Source organism: Zootoca vivipara, chromosome 10 (assembly GCF_965207765.1).
Source record: "Zootoca vivipara chromosome 10, rZooViv2.hap1.1, whole genome shotgun sequence".
Taxonomy (NCBI): Eukaryota; Metazoa; Chordata; class Lepidosauria; order Squamata; family Lacertidae; genus Zootoca; species Zootoca vivipara.
This window is the reverse complement of record NC_142593.1, coordinates 16,239,347-16,252,089: the sequence shown is the minus strand read 5'-3', so window position 1 is coordinate 16,252,089 and position 12,743 is coordinate 16,239,347. Positions and strand designations below refer to the sequence as shown.

Sequence of the window (12,743 nt, the reverse complement as noted above, 5' to 3'; positions counted from 1 at the left end):
AAGCAGTTTTTCTTCCTTCCTTTTTTTTCCAGATGACTTTCCAAACGTAGTTATTGAAGGTGTTCTCCGCGGATTGTTTTATCCTCATCTACAGCCCAGGTAGAAAATGGGTTTGGATGGATAGTAACTGAAATAAACTCGACCTCTTCCTGGAACTGCACATTTTTAGTAAAACTCCTAAGACAACAGAATGTGGTCACAGTGGAGATGATATTTAATGATGGAACATTTCCCCTTTTAAAATTTATTTAGTGTATCACTAATATTGCTGCTTTAAAAATTATGGAGAAAACGCTACTGTTGAATCTGTCTACCCAACTCCAAATGTTTAAAAAGCTGACATTCATAAGCTGAATTACACTAACCACTTTTATCATGTATTGATTTTTTAAAATAATAAATTACTACACTAAGCCTTTTGTCTCCATGTAGTATCCACTGCTGGCAGTGGGTACACAGGGCAACTTATAACACAGGCAAGACCGAAAAAAATGTTAAGAGAATTACTGCCAAAACTTGAAATGCAATCTAAGCTTATCATTATCAGTATTTCTGATGTGATTATATCATATCTATATTATCTTAAGTATGACTTAAATTTACTTCAGAACCCTGGCAACAAACCTTGTGCTTCCAGCCAATACACTGTGTTTGGTGAGCATAACTCACCCATGTTAATTAACTTGTACCATTATGTAACAGGAAGCAGACAGAACATGATGGGTAAAAATAATCAACTAATAAATATTCAGAGGTCAGTTGTCTAAGTGAACCATATGCATATATGCTTCACAAGATGTCAGAACCCAAAATAAAACATTGGCATTACATTGCATATGTTAGCGTTTTACGTGCATCTATTTCCGGTCTAATTCTAGTGTTTGTTAATAGCAACCTACTCAGTTGGATTCTTTTGTCAGTGCTTGCTGCTTTATTAGTTGGGTGGTTGTGTTTTAAGGGTTATGAAGGAATCACAGCATGTGGTCAGTTTCTAAACAGGACAGCCTCAAGCCATGGATTATGCCCCAGAGTGTATACCAAACCAGATTTTAAACTATTATATCTGACTCATAACTAATACTAAACCACGTCTTTAAAAGTGAAAGTAACCCTGCAGCAGGAGTCCCAATGCTCTGCAGAGCAAGGGAGCACCACACAAGCCCAGCATTTTTCTCAAGAGCTCTTCTGCTTCATCCCCAAAGTAGCTAATCAAGGTTCAACATTCCATGCAAATGCAGCGAATGAAAATACTTTTACATCTTTATACTGTTGCGTGGCAAACAAGGCAATATGTTTCAGAAAACAAGAATAGCTTTTTAGCAGAAGTTTAATGTATGTATAAAATATCAGTACACAACAGTGGGTATATACTTATTTGCAACAGTAATACGCTCACATTCTGCATATATTGAATTTGGACAAATTTAAATTCATCATACATGCCATAGCACCTGCACATGTGTCCATCATTGATGAAGGAAACCCCTGTTATAAAAAGGAATGGAAAGAAGAATTCCAAATATTCTTTATATGAAAAGAGAACTGTGTCAGATGCTTGAAGCAGAGAACATGTTTTAGAGGAGCAGGCTGAAGGAGTGTGTTTTCCATTCACCACAAACTACTAAATACTTAAGTGTTTCCAGGATGAAATATTTTATAAAACCCTATAAGCAGATCTATCCATAAGGTGGAAGACTCACATGTCCAAAGAATGAGGGTGAGCTGTTAATAAAAGTAGCATATGAATAATCAAAGAGCAGGAAAAATACTGCCTTCAACCACTTAAGTCAATACATTCCTAATTCCCCCCCCCCCATAAAACTACTTCCTGGAAAGGCAATCAAATAGTCATCTGGATTTAGCACCTAGATATTTCAATGCTACCTGTGAGGTTACCACGTTCTCTTGCAAAAGAATCTTCAGATACCCTTGCCTGCATTTAGCCAGAGGAGAAGCCATTGCAGTTCCTTTGCTCATGTTGCCGTCAACTTCTCCAGTCATCTACTTCAACCACAAATGGTTCTTTTACATCTATTTTTCCACTGTTAACAATCACACAGTCTTGAAGAGGGCGGTCGTCGTCATCTACCGGCTCATGTTCTATGGCGTGCACCACTAACTAAAAGAAGAAGAAAAACTGACCTCTGATGTCAAACACGATATAGATGTGAAATGTACTGCTGAGTTTACATTTTGTGGGATTTGTCTTAACTCCTGTTTATTTATTTATTTTTGCTCTGTATCTCCCCACTAAGGTGACAATCAGTCTGCTTCTGTGCTTCTGATAGAAAATAGTAGGCTGCTTTGAAACCTAATTGTGGCATGGGGATGTTTTTGAAATGGGAAGTCACAGCTGGAGATAGTTGTAGACACCACCCCACAAAGTGCCCCATACACCACAATTAGGCTTGGAAAAAAGCCTTCTATTGGCTATAGTAGAAAGCCATATTGCAGGCTTTATTTCAGCCAAGGGAGGAAACAGATGATAATGATGATGATGATGATGATGATGATGATGATGATGATGATAATAATAATAATAATGTCATTCCCCACTTTAGTGATGTGTACATATATCATAATTAAGAATAGTTAGATAATTGCTAAGGGCCTATAAAGCTACACCAGAACTCATGAAAACCATTCTAGCAAAGATAGCTAACCAGCCCCCAGATAGCTAACCAGCCAGGGGTCACGTAGACCAGGGGTCAACAACCTTTTTCAGCTGTGGGCTGGTCCACCGTCCCTCAGACCATGTGGGGGGCCGGACTATATTTTGAAAAAAAATATGAACGAATTCCTATGCCACACAAATAACCCAGAGATGCATTTTAAATAAAAGGACACGTTCTACTCATGTAAAAACACATTGATTTCTGGACCGTCCGCAGGCCAGATTTAGAAGGTGATTGGGCCGCATCCGGCCCACGGGCCTTAGGTTGCCTACCCCTGACGTAGACCCATGATCAAATCTCTGGAGGACTCATGTCAAAGTGAGCCTGGCCATTTAAAAAAAATAAAGGACACATTTTTGGGGAACGTCACAAAAATGTTGTGGCATCACAGTCACTGCAGGGTACCCATGGGAGTGGTCAATCAGAAACATTTCAAATGGACTGGTTTTACGAGTCCTTGCAGGGTCACAAAAAATCATTTTGGCATCACAGTGGGGGACCTATGGGAGCAATCATTTTAAAAAATGTTTATTTAAAAAATAATTATTATAAGTGGGGGCACAAAAAAACCTATTGTGGGGGAGGATGTGTCCCACAGGCCACAGGTCAGGCACTCTCTGCTATACTCACTGCTTCCAACTAATGAACAAAGCTGGTATAATTATTTTTTACCTACCATTCCATCAATGACTTTCCCAAACACTACATGCTTTCCATCTAGCCAGCGAGGCCTTGTCACAGAAATGAAGAACTGGGAACCATTGGTATCTGGGCCAGAATTAGCCATACTGACCCATCCAATACCATAATGCCTCAGTTTAAAGTTTTCATCAGGAAATGTCTCTCCATAGATGCTCTTTCCTGGGAAACAAGACATCAGGTTCAGAAGAAACAATATTTTATTTAATACATTTTTTTTCCTAAAAGGGTTTAAGATACTGTATAGGCCAACACCTGACTCTCCAGAACACCTTCAACTGCCTTAACCTCACCAATCCACCTAAATGGAACTCTCTAGATAGTCTGCTGAATCAGCTACCAGGGATCATGCTAACTGCAACAGTAAGAACAATCCCAGCATGCAATGTAATTAGGCACCGGCCGCGTCCATGCATTCCCCTTCCTCAGCACCATAAAAATGGTTTTCAGAGGGCGGCGGGGCACTGTTCCCTAAGGTGATATAATACCACCCTGGCCAAGATCAAGAGTATGCATCTGCAAGCTGATGCATAGCTGATCATGTATAAGATGGGGAAGAACAGGAATGGATTCACCATACTTGCCAAACAGGTAACTAACATGGTAAAGCTGACAGAAGCAAGGCCTGGCCCTAACATTTGGCAGAGGAAGGCAGCTGCTCCAGGAAGCAACAGCTGGGGGTGGGAAGCAAACACTGTCTAACTTGCACCCCCTATGCTAGGCTGCTGTCCATAGATGCATCATAGGACTCACAAATGTTGAAGTAAGGGTCAACTAGCAGTTTGGTTTGCTTTTGTACATGTAAATGAATGAGGCACCATTTTTCCTTTACCTTGAGTGGCAAAATGTCTTGGGCCAGCATTACCAGAACTTCTCCTGCACTACATACATCCTCTTGAAAAGTGCTGGAAGCCAGTGCAACAGGCAACTGCAGGCGGTTTTACAGCAGATTCTTGAACTGCTAAATTTCCCCAGACACTTCAGACTAGAAAAGGGGGGAGGGAGCAAAATAAAGCATGCTTTGCCCCTTGCTTATACTCACATCCCATATCAGTGGTAGTTTCTCCACAGTAGTTAGTCATCTAATATCTACTATGCAGCGATTATTCATTTATGGATCTGTCTTAGTTCAATAATTAGCAGGCACAAAAAATTGAGTACTTTAAGGATATTTACTGTTTAAGGCTTTACCTTAAATAGTAGTGAAGAGAAGATTTTGGCAAAAAAAAGTGTGGCTTTAGGTTTGGACAGTGTAAAGTAGTATATTCTATCCCTGTATTTTCTGTACAAGCTGTCCTGACATTGCTAGTCATGCAAGTGCTTAATAAACATATACGTGTGATGTGTCTAATTTCTTGTTCCGTCCAACAGCACACAAAAAGATCCCTTGCCCAACTTGACACTCATTTCAAGCTCTGAACAGGAATGTGTATGCAGATGTCTGCTTCTACATTTAAGTCACCTCTGCAAGAACAGGACAAATGAAATTAATTCTTGCTTCTTGTACTAAATTAGTCTTTAAATGTGTTCTGAAAGCTTTATTTGCTGAATCAGAATATGACAATTCTCTGCCTCACTTTGTATTTTTACATTCAAATTCAACACTATCAAGGCAATGATTGTAGATCTGCAGTAAGCAGCAGTAAGACCTAGTCAATTTGATTTATTCCCACTGAAGTGTGGTGAGAATTGAACACAGTGGGACCTAGTTCCAAATACCGATGCTGAACTTATCTATTTACAGGGGAAATTGTTTTGGGAAGGAAAAAGAGAACTGCTTCTTTGAAGCTGCATCAAGATAGAAATATTTTCTCATATTAAATCCCAGATCAATTGTGTTTTCTTCTGTAAATTAACCTTAACCATGCTTATATCACAATAAAATTATCTATTTACATATGCCACTGGAAGGTTGTTTATTGATCAGTCAGTGACATAGAACCCAGTATGTAAATAGCAGTTAGTTTGGCCAAAGGCATACCAATTTTGGTTTTTCTAAATTTCAGGACATTATAATTATTTTATATTCTAGATTTGTTTGATTGTTGTACATCATTCCTGGACTTTGCCACTGGCATCAGTTGGACTACATAGTTCTATATCTTTTATATTTATGTATAAAATTCATTTAAAAAGAAAGCAACTTTACCCCCAGTGCCGTCTCCAGCTGTGAAGTCACCTCCTTGAATCATGAAATCTTTGATTACACGATGAAATTTGCTTCCTTTATAGCCAAAACCTTTCTATGAGACAAAATTCAGAATGGCATGATTCAGCAAAATACTATAGACTATGATGAAATAAGCGATTAAATAAAGATTAACAAGATGCCTGCCACCCTGAACTTTTGAGATAAAATAGATGGCGGATGGGATTGTGTCAATTAATTATTATTTTATTACTTATTAAATTTCTACCCCACCCTTCATCCAAGGATCATAAAAATACACATCATAGTAACAAACCAAAACAATAACCCCTGCCCTACAGTATAATTAATAAATAATTTATTAATTTTATTATTTATTATATTGAGGATGTGTCACACAACAAAAAGGTAAAGGTAAAGGACATGGGTAGCGCTGTGGTCTAAACTACTGAGCCTCTTGGGCTTACTGATCAGAAGGTCAGCTGTTCAAATCCCTGTGACGGGGTGAGCTCCCATTGCTCTGTCCCAGCTTCTGCCAACCTAGCAGTTTGAAAGCACGCCAGTGCGAGTAGATAAATAGTTACTGCTGTGGCAGGAAGGTAAACGGCGTTTCTGTGTGTTCTGGCTTCCGTGATGGTGTCCCATTGCACCAGAAGCGGTTCAGTCATGCTGGCCACATGACCCGGAAAGCTATCTATGGACAAACGCTGGCTTCCTCAACCTGAAAGTGAAATGAGTGCCACAACCCCATAGTCACCTTTGACTGGACTAAACCGTCCAGGGGTCCTTTAACTTTACATTACTTTTACCCAACAAAAAGTAGAGAAACCACTAGAACAGGGTTTGACAGATTTTGGCTGGTCATTGTCACCAAGCCAACACTTCCAGTCTTCAGGACTCTACCCTTCCCTTAATCCAACTTTGCATAAGGTTACAGATAGCCATTAACTCTCCTCCCATAGAGCTAGAGAAGTGGGGTAGTGATTATCCCCACAGCTGTTTTGGACATCTGAGCTCAGCACGAAATGCTGGGATTTGCTTCCACAAGATATAGTGACAGCCACCAACTTTAAAAGAGGATTAGACAAATTCTTGGAAGACAGGGCTATCAAGGGCTAATAACCATGATGTCATGCCCTGTTGTTGGAGGCAGTATGCCTCTGTATAGCAGCTGTTGGAAATCAAGAGCCTTCCTGCACACAGGTTCTGCATAAGCACCTGGTTGGCCACTGTGAGACCAAGAATGCTGACCTCTGGTCTGATTCAGCAGAGTTCTTATGTTCCTATGAGCACTTCTGACATGCAGTGCAAAGCAGCCTCTGACTTTATCTCCATAAAGTTGAAGTTGTTTTAGTGTTGAGCAAAAAGGTATTCCAAACGCCTCCTATCACTCAGAGCCAAAGCAGCCAGGCATAGGCAGTGCAGACATTCACAGTTTTAACTGTGCTGGTTGCAGCAGAACTTGGAGGACAATTCCTGCCCCAGCTCCAAACTGAAGAGGAGGGCCGAAGCTGCTGATTTCAACCTCACTAGAATGTGATGGAGCATTTGCCATGCTGCACCACGTGAATATGTACACACACACACACACACACACACACACACACAGAGAGAGAGAGAGAGAGAGAGAGAGAGAGAGAGAGAGAGAGAGAGAGAGAGAACACAATGCATTTGTCTTTTCACTAAAATGCATGTACAAAACATTTTTAAAAAGTTCTTACTTCTCCAGTTGCTAGTTTAACAAAGTTTTCCACCGTCTTTGGTACTACTTTTCCAAACAATCCAATTACAATTCTGCCAGCATCTTTGCCGCCTATCTGTATATCAAAGAATACCTACAAATTTCCAAAAAATGAAAGCAATCATTGAAAACCACAGAATATCATTAATGAGGAAATAAGTCTGGTAGGATCCAAAGGTGCCCTTCCATTCATGGGAGGAGTTCTGCCTGTGCACACAAGGACCTGTGATGCAGTGGAGGCTCTCAGGCATGGAAGTGGGAAGGGACTTTTTTCCAATTCCACCTTGCCCCCATAGCCCATGCTGATCCCCTAACTCTGTGGAGCAATTTGGGGGGGGGGGGAAGCATCAGCAAAGTATCACCTTCCTCATTCTGATCACGTGAGCTTCTGCTGGATCAAAGGTCTTTTTTTCTTTCAAATGATATAATAATCAATTGAACAATATACATAGCATTTTTAAAAAAATACATTTCGGCATATTAATTCTTCACTTTCACTATTTTCAATATTGCATTTAAAAAGCTACAATATTATCAGGCAGGCAACTTCTGAGAGCTTCATCTGCCTCTAAAAGTTCAACAAATGGAATGCAACCTGTTACATTGGTGGCACCAATTCTGACAAATAGGAAGTGAAGGCCTAATTTATACATGCAAGCCATATGCTTTCTTCCATATAATCATTTCAACCTTCTCTGGATATAGAAGAAACATCAGCTAAGGTATGAAATATCAAGCTATATCCAGAAAACTTATTTTATTCAGCTGGTTTTGGAGATATTCAAATCTCTCATAGGAGGTAAGTGAAAGGAAATGTCAGATGGAATTGAGAATTCAGAAATACAAGTGTTTAAGTAGGACCTTAAACAAAGGGTTGCAGTATATCCCTATTCAGGTTTCCAGCTTTGTGATAAGTTATAAGGAGCTCAATTAGGCCATTCCTCCCTCCATGTTTTTTTATCTTTTTATTATCCAGCATTCAACATTTTGTGGATTTGGAGCATGGTCAATCCTTTTTGAGCTCTTCCCAGTGTCCCAGTGTTGATTCAACACTCAACCATCTCAGTTTGCAATTAGAGGGAGTGATTGTGGTAATATTAGGCCAGGTGGATGTGATTTTTCACTTGACGTACAGAATGCATAAAGTGTCATATTTCCGAAAGGGATAAAAGCTTAAGAAAACACACAATACTAATGAGATTTTTTAAAAAATGAAATAAAAAATTCAGGTTTTCTTTCGTGTTATCAATAGGCTGCAGAAGCTCTTCAAGTTGCTGAATTTTGCACTGCTTTTAGCAATGGTGGAAAAATTAAAGACACAATAGCAAGTGATACATTAAGCATCATACCTAGTTTAGCCCTAAAGCCTTTTCAACCAACCCAACACAGGTAAAAAGAAGAAGACCTAGTGCCTGTTCAAAAGAGGGTTTTTTTTACTGTATTCATTTTATTGTGTTCAGTTGTCTTCATATCTCCTTCTCTTTCCTGTTTATCTGACCCCCACTGTGTTATTGATCTTATTACTAAAGAAATTTTAATGAGACAGCCATTCATTATGAAAGGGGAGGGGAAGCAACCAGTTTCAAAAGTATTGTGAGTGTCCCATGAGGTCTATTTAACTCCTCCTCAAATTCTTCCTTTTGCCTCATCCAGGGATGGAAACCTGTGATTCTCCAGATACTGCTGGACTCCAATTCCCATCAGCTCATTGTTAGTACAGTCAATGGTCAGAGGTAATGGGAGTTGTATGCCAACATCTGGAGGGTTACAAGTTCTCCACCCACTGACCAAATCCATTTTATCCATTTCTAAGAATGTTTTATTATTACTTATAAAATGATGCACAGATCTGGATTCAAGCTTCAATGACTATCCATTGCCTTGGAAGCAAAACACAGAGGAATATTAAATTGAGATGAATTATCTGTGTTAATTGATACCAGAATGTCAATCTTTTACTTCTTTTAAGGCACAATTTATACTAGGCTGATGTCATAGTACCTGTTCTCTAATGCACATCTTCAAGAATAGAACATGTCAGGAAAACAACACAAGGGAGAGGTGGCAAAGCAGTGAGATGATCCAGCTTTCAGGAGAAAAACATCTTTCAAAAATAAGGGGTCAGAGGTAGGGGCCCCTGAGCTCACTACCGCAGATGGTTAAATACTGCCAAATTGATTGCATATGCTGCCGAACAGGCATACACATTAAGTTATATTAGAAGGAAGTATAAAAATACCCATTAATCTTTCCTTGCTTTCCTCTTAAACGATCATTTAAAAGCAAAAATCTGGGTTTCTCATCAATTGGTGCTGATCGGGATATCTGCTGAAACTCGCCATATCTTGTAATGACTACTTCTATGAAGGAATTAAAGCCCTCACCAAGGTCTGTAGATTGTCAAATGCTAGAATGCACTTGCCTTTTGCTCTCTTTTGCTCACTAATTGAGGAGCAGCTGCAGACCAGGATTTTTCTACAAAATCCAATGTATATTCCAGTTGCCTAAAGTACATACACCTACCGTACCTTACAAGAGATGTACATCTACTGAATTTTCTTTAAAAAACAAACAAACAAACCTCACCATGATCCCCCCACCATTTCTGCCCTCTGCAGGCTCTTCTGGGGATGCTCCAGATATCGCCACCCCAAGACAATTTTTGCAGATGCAAAGGGTATGGAGGGGGATTGGGAGAACCCTCACTGTGAAAGTTGAAGTCCTTACACCAACAATACACAGTTGCTCTGTGCATTTCACCACCTCACCTCACTAGGAATCAGTAGTAGCAATGGGGAAATCACAGAGCAGTTGCATCCAATAGAAGAGGGATGAGGAACCTGCAGCCATTCAGATATGGTTGGTCTCCAACTCCCTTCAGCCCTAGCCAGCAATGCCAATAGTCAGGGTGGATCAGAGCTGTCACCCAGCAACATCTGGAGGGACACAAAGTCCCCATCCCATCTCAGTATTTGAATGCCACAATAGCTCCCTGTTTCTTTTTGATGCCTAGCTCTACCTTAAGAGTTGTACAAGGAAAAGTCTGCTGAAGAAGAATATATCGGCCACACTGTGGATTAAACAAAGATGTCAAAGAGAAAAACAACTACCAGACTTTTAGAAGACATCTGAAGGCAGCCCTGTTTAGGGAAGCTTTTAATGTTTAACAGACTATTGTATTTTAATATTTTGTTGGAAGCTGCCCAGAGTGGCTGGGGAAACCCAGCCAGATGGGGAGGGTATAAATAATAAAATTATTATTATTATTATTATTATTATTATTATTATTATTATTATTATTATTATTATTATGTGTAGGGAACAAGATATGTGCAAACAATACATTCACCTTGGAAAGTGGTCTACTGTGGGTGGGTGATTACCTACAGTAAATTACATGGGCCTGAATGCTGAATGTGCACAAGTTACACGTGCATAAGATGCAAGTTTACTGAACGGTCATAGGCTCATGTCCAGCCTGTGGCTCTCATACAATATGCAGGAACTATTAAGCATGTAAAATATAAATTTCACCCAGCATGGGAGCATCTGATTTTATCCTGTGAACTGCCCTGAGACCTGCGGGTATATAAATTCAATTAATAATAACAGTAACAACGACAAGAATAATAATGGCCTCACTCGCCTCCAGCCCTGCCCTGCCCTGCCCTGCCGCCCCAAAAGCTTGGTTATTCATCAAGCACACACCCGGAAAATGAAGAGGAAAAGCAATTCCCTGGCATTATTACAAGCACACCTGCATGCCTAGGTGGTGGCCAGCATTTGCTCCTTGCGCCACAGCAACCCTTTGGCTCTCCAGCTGCTTTTTTTTTTAACTACAACTCCCATCATCCCTAGCTAGCAAGACCAGCAATCAGGGATGACGGGAGTTGTAGTAAAAAAAAAAAAACATCTGGAGAGAAAAGTTTGGGAAACCCTGAGGAGGCCAGCGTGGAAAGACGCTGACCCTCAAGCCAAGGAAAGTGTGGGTGGGGGGGAAAGAGAGAGGGGCGGCAGGACGGCACCCAGCCATAGTCACCTTGGCGGTCACGGCGGGTCCTCTCTTCTTGAAGCCCTCGGCCCCCCAGAGGAACGCCAGCAGAAGGAGGCACGCGGCCGCGACCAGCCAGGGCGAAAAGGCGCCGAGGCGGCCCATCTCCTCTTCCCCTCAGCGGCCGCGACTGGAGACCGCGGTTGGCCTTGAGAGCGGGGCGCGCTGCCGCCTCCCGGCGCCTGCGCGTCTCGGCTCTGTAGGCCCGGCAGCCCAGCCCCCCCCCCCCCCAATAACGGACACCGTGGCAGGAGGCGGAGCGAGCCGGAGACCGCGTAGTTTCAGGGCTGAGGAAGCGGAGCGGAGGGGTCGCTGGCGCGCCCACTCCGGACTCGGAAACGGGCTTTCTTCTGTTCTGTCAAGCAGGGAAGCTGCCTCAGTAAGGGCAAGCGGCCTCCGCTCCGCGCTGCTTTCTGCCTCAGAAGCCCTGAAGGCCCGTTGTTTGTTTGTTTGTTTGTTTGGCTGTGTCGTCTGAGGTAAATTTAGGCCTCCTTCTGCGCCTCTTTAGGCCCCAGATGAATTGAATCACGAATGGTAAAAAGTAATTTCCCAGAACGCTACAAAAACAAAACCCCAAAAAGGGTTTGGGGACACTGCCGCTGGTTTCTTCAAATCGCTGCTCCTGGCAGTGCCGGATTTACGTGTATAACTAAACAAGCTATAGCTTAGGACCCCACTCTCTTGGGGGGGGGCAAAAAAAATGTAAAGGAGGAAAAACAACTGGATGTATATTTCCAAAATACAAGATTAAAAAAATAATAAAATAAAACCTACATACAGCAACAGTGTTTTGTGTTGTGTAGGCTCCCTATGATGTAATGCTCCCTAAAATATCACTGGTTTGCTCATTTCTGTATATAGGGTGCCTACATTCTGCATGGACTGGTTGCATGGCAACATGTGCAAATGGCTTTAGATACCTATTAGATCCATAAATTCCCATATAGCATATATTCAACACAAAAACAGCGACCATTTGTTGTTGACAAAGGTTACCCCATTACCTTCAGTAGCTTTGGGCCTCATCAAACCTAAATCCGGCCCTGCTCGTGGGGCATGCTGCCACCCCACCCCCCCAATAAATAAAAATCAATAAAAAGGCATAGCAAACAGGTTCTGCTCCACCCCATCCCCTAACAAAAGGCATGCAGCCTCTAACACAAATCCTGTCTGTGCCCATGTCCTGTGGCACGGTTGGAAAAAGTCTGGTCCTTCTGAACTTTTCCGCCTCTAAAAGCAAGATTTGGGTCTCCACTTGTTGGGTTTTTTGGACTACAACTCCCATCATCCCTAGCTAGCAGGACCAGGGGTCAGGAGTGTTGGGAATTGTAGTCCCCAAACAACACCCGGAGACGCAAGTTTTGGGAAACCCTGCACAAGCCAAAGGGGCGCATCTGGGATAGATAGTGTTCAGTGCTCTATAGTTCA

The 12,743-nt window shown here is 41.5% G+C and overlaps 2 protein-coding genes across 4 annotated transcripts in view; one reads left to right on the top strand and one right to left on the bottom strand.

The window, feature by feature from the left end:
* Window positions 1-413, top strand: part of SNX24 (sorting nexin 24) — a 75,471-nt gene extending 75,058 nt beyond the window's left edge. For all 3 annotated transcript variants that reach the window (XM_035099535.3, XM_060280138.2, XM_088652712.1), the window contains exon 7: window positions 33-413. In XM_035099535.3, the coding sequence (XP_034955426.1) occupies window positions 33-103 (71 nt within the window). In that variant the 3' untranslated portion in view covers window positions 104-413. The remainder of the gene's footprint in view (window positions 1-32) is intronic.
* An 896-nt stretch (window positions 414-1,309) lies between these two features.
* PPIC (peptidylprolyl isomerase C) lies at window positions 1,310-11,482 on the bottom strand. Its single transcript, XM_035099534.3, has 5 exons — window positions 11,304-11,482; window positions 7,245-7,358; window positions 5,524-5,617; window positions 3,352-3,536; window positions 1,310-2,119 (listed from the first exon to the last, which is right to left on the bottom strand). Exons 1-5 carry the CDS (start codon window positions 11,418-11,420, stop codon window positions 1,985-1,987), a joined length of 645 nt encoding a protein of 214 aa, XP_034955425.3. The 5' UTR covers window positions 11,421-11,482; the 3' UTR covers window positions 1,310-1,984.
* Between the last annotated feature and the right edge of the window lie 1,261 nt (window positions 11,483-12,743).

Excerpts from the sequence above, each read along its gene's own strand:
- PPIC (XM_035099534.3), bottom strand. The coding sequence starts at position 11,420 with ATGGGCCGCCTCGGCGCCTTTTCGCCCTGGCTGGTCGCGGCCGCGTGC. Across the intron at positions 5,618-7,244 it reads TTAAACTAGCAACTGGAGAA|AAAGGTTTTGGCTATAAAGG; the intron begins GTAAGAACTTTT and ends TTTGTCTCATAG. Across the intron at positions 3,537-5,523 it reads AGCTGGAGACGGCACTGGGG|GAAAGAGCATCTATGGAGAG; the intron begins GTAAAGTTGCTT and ends CTTGTTTCCCAG.